The sequence below is a fragment of the Copadichromis virginalis genome, linkage group LG17 (assembly GCF_057382275.1).
Source record: "Copadichromis virginalis isolate Kocher_CV1m ecotype Utaka linkage group LG17, C_Virginalis_male_GT1.1, whole genome shotgun sequence".
Classification (NCBI taxonomy): domain Eukaryota; kingdom Metazoa; phylum Chordata; class Actinopteri; order Cichliformes; family Cichlidae; genus Copadichromis; species Copadichromis virginalis.
The window spans coordinates 28,453,883-28,467,391 of record NC_140634.1 but is presented as its reverse complement, the minus strand read 5'-3'; the positions used below and the strand labels follow the sequence as shown (position 1 = coordinate 28,467,391).

Genomic DNA, 13,509 nt, shown 5'->3' with positions numbered 1-13,509 from the left:
GTCCCAGCAAAGGGAAATGTCACTCCATATTAAGTTTGCCACAGCCCTTGGAGCCAGTGGAATTTATTATCACATTTCTGCATAAAAAAGAGGCACTGCGCTATTGAAAATTAAATGAAGGTTCATCATGATACACATAATAAAACGGAGAGCTTTTATTGGACGGGAAGAGTGTATTATTTTATTTATTTTTTGAGATGCTTGACTGAATCTGACATGGACTACAACTGGGTTGTGGGCCTGAAATGCTTTAAGCAACGCATGTGACCAGACAAGAGCAAAGTTGCCCTGGAAGTCACCTGACTTTGTTGTTTACAAGAATGCACATGAAAAAACATTCAAAAGTCAGCTCTGTGAGGAAGAAGATCATTGTAGGAAGGATAATATAGACGCACAGTCAGTGGAATGTGTGACTTATGATGATGATCAGCTCGAGGTCATATCGGGCTTTAAGGTTATCAGAGGAAAACTTAAATCTAAAGACACGGGCTGCAGTGTTGTTAGAATCTCCCATGTTTGATAAGGCCAGTGTGCCGTAAATAACTGTTGCTGGGTGACGTGAAGGGCGCCCGGAAACCCATTTGCGCCTCAGCAACACAAACATAAGAGACCACACACACTGCAAAAAAAACATGGGAAAAAAGTGCCATTAAGGGTTGTGTATTCTGATTTTTTTAAGTTACCTAAAATCTTAAATTAGGTCACGTGTACATGTCTACGCATAGATTGACTTTTCCCATTTGTGTAAAGATTTCTAAAAGACTTTCGAAATAAACTGCGAGGTTTTTTTTTCCGAGCCATGCAAAACTTGGGTGAAATCATCACAATCACTCAAACACACTTCCACCCCTCGTGTTCATCCCCGCGAACCAACGATGTTTTTTGCAGTGTGCGGAGTGGCACCGCTCTGCCGGCCGAGCTTGAGCTCTACTGTAAATGCGCCCTCCCCTTTTCTCCTGTTTTTTTTATTTTATTTATTTTATAAATCTTTTGGACACACGCTTGAGATTTGCTCTAACAGCCTATTCCAGTTTGAAACACTCACTTAAGAGTGTCTCTCTCTCACACACACAGATACACACGCTACACCCCCCTCCCAAAAAAGAACACACTCCTTCAACTCCATCGGTGGGGAGAACATAGCTATCGGATGAGATTTGTTTCCAAACGCGCACCGATGGCGGTGTGAGGCGTTTGGTTTGAGAAGTACGAGTGGCGCTTTGGATTTGTGGGCAATTCTTCTTCTTTTTTTTTCTCCATTTTTTTTTTGTTCATCTGCTGAATCCTGCTTTAGGGAAATTAACAAAGATATGGATTACTCACTTTGTCTATTCCTACTCTTGGCGACCGTTTCGTCTGAGTCGAGCGGGCAATTCCCAACATCGCAGATGTGAGTACTGTACAGCTGAAAACAGCCTGTTGGCTTTTTAAAGTAATACGGTGTTGTATCATAGAAATTTTTATGTGGCTCTTTTTTCTGAACCTGTGTCATTATATGGCATGTTCGGAGATATACGGTAGATGCAAAGCAGCCTGGTAATCACTTAAAGAGAAACGTGGTGCTAAATATGCTTCTAAAGCTTACATTAAGTTTGTGAACGCGCACTTTGTGGGAAATTCTCTCGGAAGCAGAACAGTCCTCCTTCTTGCCAACTGATGATGAGGATTGTACACGGGCTTTGTCCGTTACTTTAACTTTGTGAAATATGATATTAAAAGCTGCTTCCCATTTATTGCCAGCCTGCAGCAGTGTGACATATGGCGGACTGTCACATGAATCATCCCAAGAAGGGAGACTAAGGTCTGAACTTTCTCTTAACCATGTCCACAGATAGTTCTGACATTTGGCTATATGTGTAGATTGCTGTAATGAATCACATTTGTTTACAATGCATGAAGTTTGAACTGTAAATAGGAAAGCATATAGAAAGCATACTCCTCAGTTTGCCTTTTTTGACAGCAGTTGGTTATTGACGGGTAAAATGACAGTTAATCCATTATTTATCCAGAATATTGATATTTTCGTCTTCTGCTGATAATATTGATGAATAATGGTAAATGTATTCATCATGACGGTTACTTAATTAGTAGATAATACAAATGATGATTGGTTTTCCAAATAAAATATTAGTTCCCTATTTTGCTGGACACATTTCAATATCACCTTGCATTGATTAGGCAATTGGTGATAAAGTTGTCTCAAACCTTCCTTAAAAGTTTAGTTTCTTGTGATTTCCAGCATGCAGACCAGTACTTCAGCTCAGTGTGGAAAACTCTGTTTGCCCTGCAAGATGTTAACTCGGTTTACAAACCCATGCCATCAAGTAGAGATATCGCTTGCACAGTCAAGCTATCTCTGGCTCTGTCTAAATTTGACCTTCCATATTTGCACTGCAGCATTAATAGATGTAACAGATGATCTGTCCGCAGCCCAAATTAAGCAAAAGTGTAGGAGTGCAAGCCTGTTCGGCTGACATGCTGAACCTCACACTTAATCAACAGGTTTAAGATATTCCAGATGGTTCTAAAGGAGCCAGGACTACAGGTTTTGGTTTTAAATGCAGCCCAAGTTCAGTCCTAGAGAGATGATGAGCTATGATGGCACTTAGCCTAATGGCTCAATATGGTGATGTCAGACTCGCAGAGTGGCCAGCCTACTCCCTATATTTCACGGGCACTAAGTGGATTGATCTGTGGGTTGTGTACATGATATTCATGTTGGTGTGGACGTTCACTCGCGGGTGCATGTTCACTCTTTTATTTTGCAAATATGAGTATTTATTTCAGAAGAAAGCACGCCAGAGTCAAACTATAAACCCACAGTTGTAATGCGCCTTCTTAAAAACATATTCCTAGCCACCAGTAATAAAAAAAAAAAAGCATCAGTCAGTGCACAGCTTCTTTTAATTCTTGCTGTTTCACTGTGAGCAATTTCAGCCAGTGTTTGTATACTGTTGTAGTGACAGTGATTTTGAGTGACAAGCTTCACGTCGACTCCTCAAGGTGAAAGTCACAGAGCAAAACAGAGAAAGTAGAAGGGCAACGATGGAGAGACCGACCCAGCCCGTTTCCCTTAATTAAAGAAATTCAGAAATGTGGTTCTTAAGTAGCTCAGTGTTTATGACTACATACACTTTCTATACTATTATTTCTTTCTGTGTTACTTTCTTTTTTCCCCTTTATTCCTTGCTTCCTTCACTCCTTCCTTCTCCTCCCTATCTCATGGACTCGAAGTGTGACTGTATCTCTAGGCTCCATCTCTAACCTCACATGCCAGCATCTGTCTGTTCTCAGATCTTCATGTCCCCTCTCCTCCTCTCAGCCCCCCCTCCACGCCTTCTCACTCTGTTTCTCATCGCTCTGTTTCCGTCTCGTTCTTCCTCTGGCCGTCTTCTCCCTATGTGTCTCTTTAGCTCTCCCCTCTCGGCTTGTTTTGTTGCCAAAAGGCAGATGATTAACATCATCAAATCTGAAATGCAGTCTGATGTCATAGACTGTGCCCCAGAGATCTCTGCACCATTCAAACACACTGTTAGATCAGGAACGATAAAAAGACATGATGGAGATAAAGAGAAAAGGAGACAAGATGAAAATCCAGACTACTTGGCCTTATTGATTACAAACATATATAATATATGGACATTTTGCTACATAAATCCTGCCAACGTGCAGCTGACTGTTACCACACTTGCAGCCAAATACACAGAAAATGTCCAAATGTTTTGCTGCTATGTGCCATTTCATTGTGCTAACGTTCCCTTCTGATCTAAAGCTTGATCATATGCTTGTTCCTGGCTTCTACCCTGGTCACTGACACATATAGCTTGTTTTATCTTCATCCTACTAATTTCCACACTTTCTGTCACCCTCTGCTCTGTTTCTACCACTCTCACTTGCTTTTTTTTTTTTTTAAAGCTAACTAGATTTCATGCTCAACCAGCTAAAGCGCCATGCGTCTTGTGTTTGTGGCCTCATCTCTGGCAATTAGTTGGCATAATGTGAGGAAATGCTTGATATCAAAAGAAAGCAGCAAGATATAAATCATGTACATATATATAAGTATATAAAACCACACTTAAAGTGAAAGCAAGCTTCACATTGAGCCCTCTGTGAACTTAAAGGACTAGTTCAACATTTATTACCAGTTCATATTGAAAACAAATTGTAAAGATACAATTTTTGTTTTTAGGTTCGGGGATTTGTAGGGTTTTTTTTCAAGCCAGCATAGGAGCATCAAAGTTCCTAGGAACAAACATATCTTTGTCTTTGCTGGCACAAAAAGTGCCTTGGTATCTGTCTAATTCACAATAAAGCAATGAAATCTTATAGAACTCACCTAGTGATACTGCTTATTATGGTCATTGCTTTTCTTTCAGTGGCAGACAGATGCCAACAAAGGCGCTTCTGTAGCCACTAGAGGCGTCACTTCCAGTGATTTAAGCCAACGAACCACACCTTTCAACCGTTTCAACTGAGCATTTTTAACATAACTGTGTGTTTTGTTTAATTTTATTTCGTTTTTAGGACAGACATTTGAGCATTTCTTCTTTAGTCTGTTCCTTAGCACTAATTAGCTGAAATCTGTCTCTCTCTCTCTTACACCCATACTGTTTGTAAATGCAGCCAAACCAGTGAGTGGCGTCCCAATGGCTATGTCCATCTTGTGTATACAGTCTGGCACTAACAGCCTGCACAAAAAAAAAAGAAAAAGGAAAATCTGTGCTCAGATTTTGATGATTTGTGTATTATTTATTACTGTGTACTGCATTAGCAAGTGTCTGTGCATTGGACACATGCTGTTTGTTTATGGTTGCACCATGCCGGCCTAGTTTTATGATGTTAGCTGATAACTTTGTACTCAACCCTCCTGTTCAAATCTGGTTTATTTAAGACAACAATAGCCGAAATGCTAAAATCAAAGTTGAAGAAAAGGACTTTAATAATAACGCCTACATCCATAAAGGTACAATGTATTTGCAGTGTAAGCTGGGGAAATTTTGCTGGTTTTTACACTTAATTACTTGGAAATTAAACACTCAATTATTATTAATTTCATCTTCTGTGTAAATTTTTAGTTCATCGATTAGCTGAGTGGTAAGGGAGACGATGCCTTCTAACATGAGCAGATGTGGGATGTATATATAAGATTTAATAGGATCTGAAATATTAGTCAGTTCTTTAAAAGTGCTTTTAGTTTGAATTTGTTAGGCTATGATTATCCTTTACTAGTTTTCTTCATAAGTTTCCCCCCCCCTTTATTAATCAGGCATAGTTTCCTTGAGGTTTGACTCGACACTCAATCATCCCAGTAGGCTGGCACCAACAGTGGCCTGTAATGATGGCTCAGTTTCTAGAAGACGCCAGACGTGTGCACCTTAGTTCACTGCCAGACTTCCTCTAGATCCCAGGTGCTTGGTGTCACTGCTGCTGAACAGCTCAGTCATAAAATGGAATAGGTTGCAGGAGCAAAAACAAAGTCTAATATGCTGATAAAGACAATAATCATGGCTTTAATCTGCTCTAATAATACAATTAGTTGAGTTTTTGCCTTGCAGCAAAGAAAACGTGTTAATACTTTTACATGCAAATTTCCATTACATCATCACTGAGCTGAAGAGCAGGCTCAAAAAACTTGTAACCCTGGAGAATCATGCTAGCCATAGCCCCTGTGTCCAAAACATTATTACTTTATGATTTTTATTTTTATAAATTCTGCTTTATTTTAGTCAAAAGGCTGTGGGCTTTGTTTGCTGATTGAGTCACAGAGCCGTAGAGCCTTTCTTCTTTCGTGCTTTGGCAAAGACTGGGCGATTAAGAATGTCTCATCTAATGAAAAAACAAAACAAAAGAAAGACAAATGCATTCATTAAATTAGATTTCCCTTCAAATTTCATTCCAGTGTCAAATCTAACTTGGATTATGACACTGATAATACGGGAGAGATTTGAAAAGGATGAATCGAATGTAGTGAGCAGCAGATGGAAATAATCTGCTCGGGGCCGTCTAGGGTTTCCTTGGCTGTGACTTCGTCTTGGCTGTAAGGGAGTTAGTGCCAGCAGGTATATTTCAGGAGGCACGCTCAGAATCAGGCAGCTGACGGGGTAATATCTGTTACACATAAACATGCAACAGTGCAAAATCTTTGACCGCGAATAACGTTTGCTATTTACTCACTTTATTTTCCTTGACTCTTTCACATTTCTTTTGCTTTTTTTTTTTTTTTTTTTTATACACCTCACCCTTTAATTTCTCACTCATTTGTGTTTTTTCTTCTCATCTACTCACTCATTTTCCTTTGCCCCAGTCTGAGCTCTGACTATATTTATCCAGGACCTCTGTCTTTGGGGACGGGGGTGTTAAGTGTCCTGACACAGCTGTATAGGTAAAGATAGAGAGGCGTAGAGTGGCAGGGGGCTTCCCATAAATCGCCCTCCCCTCAGCAGAAGTTTTGAGCGTTCTTCTGCGTGAGTTTTCCTTAAGGTCTGACTTGGATTTGTAAGGAAAAAGACACACATACATACACATATGGTACATTAACACTTCCAACTTACGTGAAGAAGAAATGTGGGGAGGAAAAAAAGCTCACATGAAAAATCCCAAGAATTTTCCATTGCACCGTTGCCTGGGAAACCCTGGGAATAGTTAACAGCTGTTGGGATAGCAGCCCTCTTTGGTACAGGAAGCACATCTGTATGTTGAAACAGAAAGCAAGGGCACTACAGTTCAAGGCAGAAATTTAGGATATTTCAGGGAAGCTATCAAAAGTTAGTCAAGTAATATAGCGGCAAAGATACAGAAGAGCAGTGTGAAAGCGGCAGATGTTTGAAGAGAGAGGCTGTTTGTGACTGAAAGTTGAACATCATACCCTGTGGCTTCTCTTGTCTGTTCTGTCTGTATTTGCATGAGCCAGAAATGTGTCATCAAGCTTGATACATGGCACAAGAAAGCAACATGATCATGAACAACATAATCATTTAATTAAACAATTTGACAGAAAGAAAAAGTATCACTGCCTTATGAAGAATTTTAATTTGTGAGAGTTCATTAAGTGTTTCCTATAAATATTTAGAGCTGTGGTTAACGACTCAGTAAGTTATTATAATAACGCACTAGTAGCACTAGTAGCTTTAAGTGGATAAAACACACTGTAAGCCCATCTGATGTGTTATATTTTGAGCGAGGCCCATGATGGCTTGTGATGGTGCCTCTCGAGCCCCTTAATGGAGCTGCATTGAGACATAAGAGCAGCGGTCCTCAGACACCAACACTGGCACTGTGTGTAGCTGTCAGGGGAGACTAGTACTCAGTGTAGCACTAACACTAGTCTGCTTGTGTAGGCGTTTAGAATGACGTTAATTGGACATTGTGGCTAGAGGGGGCTTTCAAATCTCTATTTATACACATCGTCCATCCAAGATAGTCTGTATGTGTAGTGAGGCTGAAGGGTAGGGTCTGATGTATGGATGGCTGGGTAGGGAGTTTGCTCAGAAAGTGTGAAGGTGACAGAGATGTGGAGGTTTAGTCATCTGAGCAGAGTTCAAAATGACATGTCGCACGGGGAAAGACAGCTGGAGGGGTGAGGATGAGTAAGAGGAAGAGTAAATGCACTGAAATAGTTCAAAAGAATAAAAACTTTTGTTATAGCTTTGTTTTCAAAGACTAAAGGATGAAAGATTGTACATAATGTCATGAAATTAGATTTCCACTACATGCTTACTGTGGCCAAAAATGTACAATAATAAAAGAAACCATTGTGATATTGATACAAGAGATGTGAATCAATTTCTACCAGCCCTGTTCATCTTTACGTTAAGTGCTGTGTCTTATGGATCAAGAGGCTTATCAAGGTGACAATGTGAGTCAAGGTGGTATATTGTGACGGTGGCTTTGACTCGGACGTGCAGTGAGAGTATGTCCGAGTTGACAGTGATTCAAACTGGTTGTACATTCAGAATGTGGATATAGTGTTGTGCTCTTGGTAAATTCACCAAAGAAGTCTTTTTTTTAAAAATTTAGACACAAGTATGTCTGATGGCAAACCTTTTAAAAAGTGCACACAGGAAGCGTAATCTTAATTGAGTTACTGCTGTTTTTCTTTACACAGTGCTGGTATCTCACCAGTAGGTGAAATTTCTCTGCAGCAAGTACAGACACTTTCAGGTGTCACAACAATTCTGCTTTCTCTGATTTAATGTGTTGAGACACCTGCAGGGAGAGGCTATACAATGGAAGCTGTTAAATACACGGCGTTTGACATGGATGGTGGGGAGGAGGTCGACTATTGGCTAAGAGGACAGAGAGTCAGTCCCAGCTCGTCGTGCTTCAGAGTGTGAGGTCAAACGTGGGCAAGGGTAGGGAAAAAAGTCTGACCCCAGTTCCCCTGTGGCAGTCTCATGCTGTCAGAGACAAACAGAGCAGTGCTCAGATAACCAAATGGCCCAGTCGGAATTTGTTACCTTGTATTTCTTGTAAATAGATGAGTGAAGGGAGGAAGGTTGTTTTTTGTAGCACAGTCGATTTATGGATGAGAAAAAAGAATTAAAACAACTAAATGTAGAAATAAGAACACTTCAATACACCACAATAATGGCTTTTTAGACAGGTAGCCCTAAGTTAGATAAGCGGTTAAGCAAATGAATGGATATTGCTCTTAACTACCTATTTATTCCTTCTTCCACAAGACTCAGTTATTTCTCTACAAGAAAATAAAGTGGCATCCACAGTGGCGGCCTTAGTCTGTTTGGTGCCCTGGGCGAACACTGTTCAAAAGATTCAGTAAGCTACATCAGTGTGTACTGTTTACTATCATAGCCAAGTGGCTAACAAACATAAACAGAAGTTTTTGCTATCCCTACTAATTAATGTTATCTTGTTGTATCTCTGTTGTGGTCAGTGCTATCCTCTATGCCAGGGGTCGGCAACCCTAGGCACGCGTGCCAGCTGTGGCACGCGAAGGGTTAACTGATGGCACGACGATAGCTGGACTGGCTATTGGGCATATCGGGCATTTGCCCGGTGGGCCGATGGTGATTTTTCGTCTTTATGGGCCGATGATTTTTTTATTTTTTTTGTAACGGTACAAAAAATGAAAGGTGGTGGATTGGCCAGGTGCTGGCCGGTGTGTAAAAATAACTCAGTTGTTTGGTGGTGGCTATGGCGTAGCTTCCACAGATTCAGTCACATTAGCAAGTGGTGGAGGCCAGCAGGCGGATGAGAGAAAGGGGAGGCAAGAGGAGAGACCCGAGGCAACCGCCGGTCCGAGTGTCAGGTGAACTGAACTTCAGGTAAGAAGTTATAACCTGCAGCCTATCTGGGTCAGATATAAACCAAGTTTAGGTGTAGTTTATTTTCGTTGTGCTGACTTTTTACAGTCAGTTACAATAACTCGTACTGCGTGCTGGCTAGCATGACGGAGTTTCTATACAGCTGGGTGGGTGCTATGATGTTACTGATAGTGAACTTTATTTTATCCATAAGGTTAGTTAGTAGAGTTGCCAACCGTCCCGTAAAAAAACGGAATCGTCCCGCATTCAGAGAAAATATTACGCGTTTCGTATTGAGCTGAAAAGGAACGCAGTTTGTCCCGGACTTCAGCTAGAATGGAAAAAGACAGAAAGCTGGAGTTATTCTGTCTTTACGCTGCACAGCTGCCTCTTCTTCTCTCATTCTCTCACCCTCCCTCTCCTGTTGCTACTGAAACCAGGAGATGTCCTTACTGAATCATCAGAGCTGAACACGTGCTGGAGAAACAGGTTTACCTTTTAGGTGACATGAATTAGTTGAAGGGAAGTTATGAACTGTTCCTGAGAGACAACTTACACCAGGAACCTTTTCTACGTAGCTGACAGCTGGTAACTGTGCAAGGGCGGGTCTAGCAAAGTTTTGCCAGGGGGGCCAGGTAGGGCATTAACAGGGAAAGGGGGGCACAAAGAAATACTTTCTTATTCTCATTTAAAATGTCTGGCTGTTATTAAATAATTATATGAAGCTTAGAACCAAAGTTTTTATCTGATGTAAAATGTATAGAAATCATACATATACCAACAAGACCGTGTACATCACTGTCACAACAGCGTTAGTTTTCATTCAAAGGCTTTATGGCTTTAATACCTGGTGGGCCGGTCTTTAGTCAAAATGTCCGGGACGAGTTTTTTGTCCCAGTCCAGCCCTGGGCACAACCTGCAGTGAATTAATCTGAGAAGGTACATTAAAAAATAAATGGCGGTGCACATCGCAAATAGCTCGCATTGACACATTAGTTGTGCCGCGTCTTAATGACGGTATCTTAGCTAACAACCCCAACTATCAGATTCAACTTGTAATTGGCTAAAAATAACTTAGCCTACCGGTGAGAGGGATGTTGTTAGCTTTCCACATTTCGACACTTCAAATGCTTCAGGAGCTGTCCGCTCAGCATCAGCATCAGCACCACGGAAATACACGGATACATCCATAGACTCGAGACAGAATTCACAATGCATTTTTGGGATTTTCAGGTGTATGTATGAGCAGCTAGATTTGTCTTGCATTAAATGGCTGAGTTAATGCCAGTTAATGCAACATCGAAGCAGCTGGAATCCATAGCTGTGCGTGTTCATGGAGCTTGCATTTTCACCTGCTGGACATCACTACCTGACAAGTTTAACGGTCTTCAGAACATTGCAGAAGCCCTATTGACAGTATTTGGCTCTACATACTGTAAACTGACCCACAAGGCCAGTAATGTTGTGGGGATGGAGCTGGACTCTGTATATATTAGTGCTGTTTCTTAAATGTGTAAAATCTGTAACATAATTTATTGTTTGGAGTGTAGTCTGTTACTGTTACTATTTTTCAGATTCTTCTTGGAGCAACTGTAACCCACATAATTTCCTTAGGGATTATAAAGTATTCTGATTCTGATTGTTTCAGGATACATGACCTGTCATTATCCAATGACACATCTGCTTACCTGCATCTTTTGCTCGTTTAGCCTCCTCTTCTTTTCTCTTTTTTCTAAACTGAGCACCTGATGGCTTTGAACATTTCTTGTCCATCTTCCATTGGTTTTAATTTTGCACTCCAGTATGAACACCTATCCCCCAACCCGTGGATCACCACGACATAACACCAAGGTACCTTGGTGTTCATCTGAACAACAGACTGGACTGGACTCATAACTCAGACGCCCTCTACAGGAAAGGGCAGAGCAGGTTGTACCTGCTGCGGAGACTCAGGTCGTTTGGGGTGGAGGGCCCACTCCTGAAGACCTTCTATGACTCTGTGGTGGCTTCTGCTATCTTTTATGGTGTGGTCTGCTGGGGCGGCAGCATCTCTGCTGGGGACAGGAAGAGACTGAACAGGGTGATCCGAAGGGCCAGCTCTGTTCTAGGATGCCCTCTGGACCCAGTGGAGGTGGTGAGTGACAGGAGAATGGCGGCTAAGCTGTCATCCCTGTTGGACAACGTCTCCCACCCCATGCAGCAGACTGTGACAGCACTGAGCAGCTCCTTCAGTGGGAGACTGCGGCACCCACGGTGTGGGACGGAGAGATTTCGCAGGTCTTTCCTCCCCACTGCTGTCAGACTCCACAACAAAGACTTTAACTGAACAAACACACACATCCATACATATGCAATAACACTAAGTGCAATAATCCTTTCTGGCATCGTTGTATTTTTACTCAGTTGTATATAGCATTCGTATTCTATTTTTATCTTATTGTATATTTTTATTCTATTTTATTCTACTGTATATAGTATATTATTTTATTCTATTCTGTACAGCTGTGTACTGTATTTATTCTTATTGTATTCTAATTTTTGCGTCATAACTTTTGCACTGTCCACTTCCTGCTGTGACAAAACAAATTTCCCACGTGTGGGACTAATAAAGGTTATCTTATCTTATCTTATAACCTAATAGATCTACACCTTGGTTCACAGATTCACTTTGTCTTGGATTTATTTCTGGGATTTTGCACAACCCAGGATTCAAATCATGAATACATAATGGGCTTGGATTGACAACATTATGAATGAAATGTGCTCTATTTGGAAGCACCTGGCCCCCCTGCCCTTTCGACAGGTTGTGTGAGACTTTAAATCATTAAACTGTAAATTATACATTGTTATTGATCCCTTTACCCCTAGTCCTAAAGTGTATATTTATATTCTTACTCTTCTTATATTTATTGTTTGTTTACTTGCACTGCTGTAACTGGAGCCTCGTTGTCTCGCCACCGAGGGCTCTCGCACTCACTTTTCACGTATAGAATTTCGAAAAATCTTCGATGCAAATTATAAGCCTGTATCATAATGTCTGGTGTTTTCCTGTTTGTTGGTTTGTTTTTATTTTGTTTTATTTTGCGGGTAGATTATTAGATGCCACTCCAGCCAGTCAAAGAATCCCCCGCCCTTACTCCCAGCAAATGTGCGATAGAAAACCAATCGGTGCCTATGACATCTCCAAAATGTGCTGGCATGATGTCGGGAGAGTATGAGTACGAGCAACTTTTTTGCCGATGCCCGTGATGCCGCCCCCACCACGATGCCACCCTGGGCAACCGCCCATGTCGCCCATATCAAAAAACGCTACTGGGTATCAACAGCGGAAATACATTCAAGAATTGGTCAAACAGCGGCAGCTTTCACTTCCCTCCGATGGTACATCTGGAAGAAAACAAACGTCACCCTTACCACCAAAATTCGCCTGTACCGCACACCGGTATTGCCCATTCTTCCCTATGGGTCGGAGATCCTCAATCATGACCTCAACAAGCTTGAGGTCTTCCAAATGCGCTGCGATCCCTCTGTGATCATCAGCAGCGTGATACGTAGTCAATGTCACCAGCAGGCCCAGTGGAAGAGCTGATTAGGAAGCGATGACTGCAATGGTTTGGCCACATCTGCCGCATGAGAAATCATCGCCTTTTGATGCAGCAGCAACCCGCCCACTGGAGAATCAAGCGTGACGCGCCCAAGCAGACTTGGATCAAGCAAATTGAAGACAACCTTAGACAAGGACGTCTAACCCTCGAGCAAGCAAAGGTGAAGGCAGGAGACCACAAGGCCTGGAAGTGCATCGTTGACCAAGATGGAAACCCTACGGCACCCACAGCGACGTATTGGCTTTGTGAACAACCTCCCTTGCCAGCCACCAGCTAGGGACAAAAGAAGAAGAAGAAAGATTTCTCTGCCAACAGGTGGAGGTATCTGAGCTAACGGGAGAAGTTTTCCTGCAGTTTAGGCAACAAAACTATTTGGTAAGGATTGGGGCAAAGATCGTGCATTGGTTAAAATATACTGATTGTGCCTACTATGCCTGGTGTATTATTGGTTAGTTATGTCACCCGCCTGTTAGTATATTTTATTTGTATTTTGTGCTTTATATTTGTATTTATTATTGCTCTTAACTCATTCTGTGAAGCACTTTGGCATACCTGTGGTTTTTTAAATGTGCTATATAAATAAAATTGTATTGTATTGTATTGTATTGATTACCGTCGTTTTCGAGTGCCTATAACATATT

General features: G+C 41.5%; 1 protein-coding gene across 1 annotated transcript in view; it reads left to right on the top strand.

Moving 5' to 3' along the window:
• Positions 1-1,032: 1,032 nt before the first annotated feature.
• cacna2d1a (calcium channel, voltage-dependent, alpha 2/delta subunit 1a) overlaps positions 1,033-13,509 on the top strand; it is a 105,662-nt gene continuing 93,185 nt past the window's right edge. Inside the window, exon 1 of the mRNA XM_085436363.1 lies at positions 1,033-1,390. Within this exon, the coding sequence (XP_085292489.1) occupies positions 1,311-1,390 (80 nt within the window). The 5' untranslated portion in view covers positions 1,033-1,310. The remainder of the gene's footprint in view (positions 1,391-13,509) is intronic.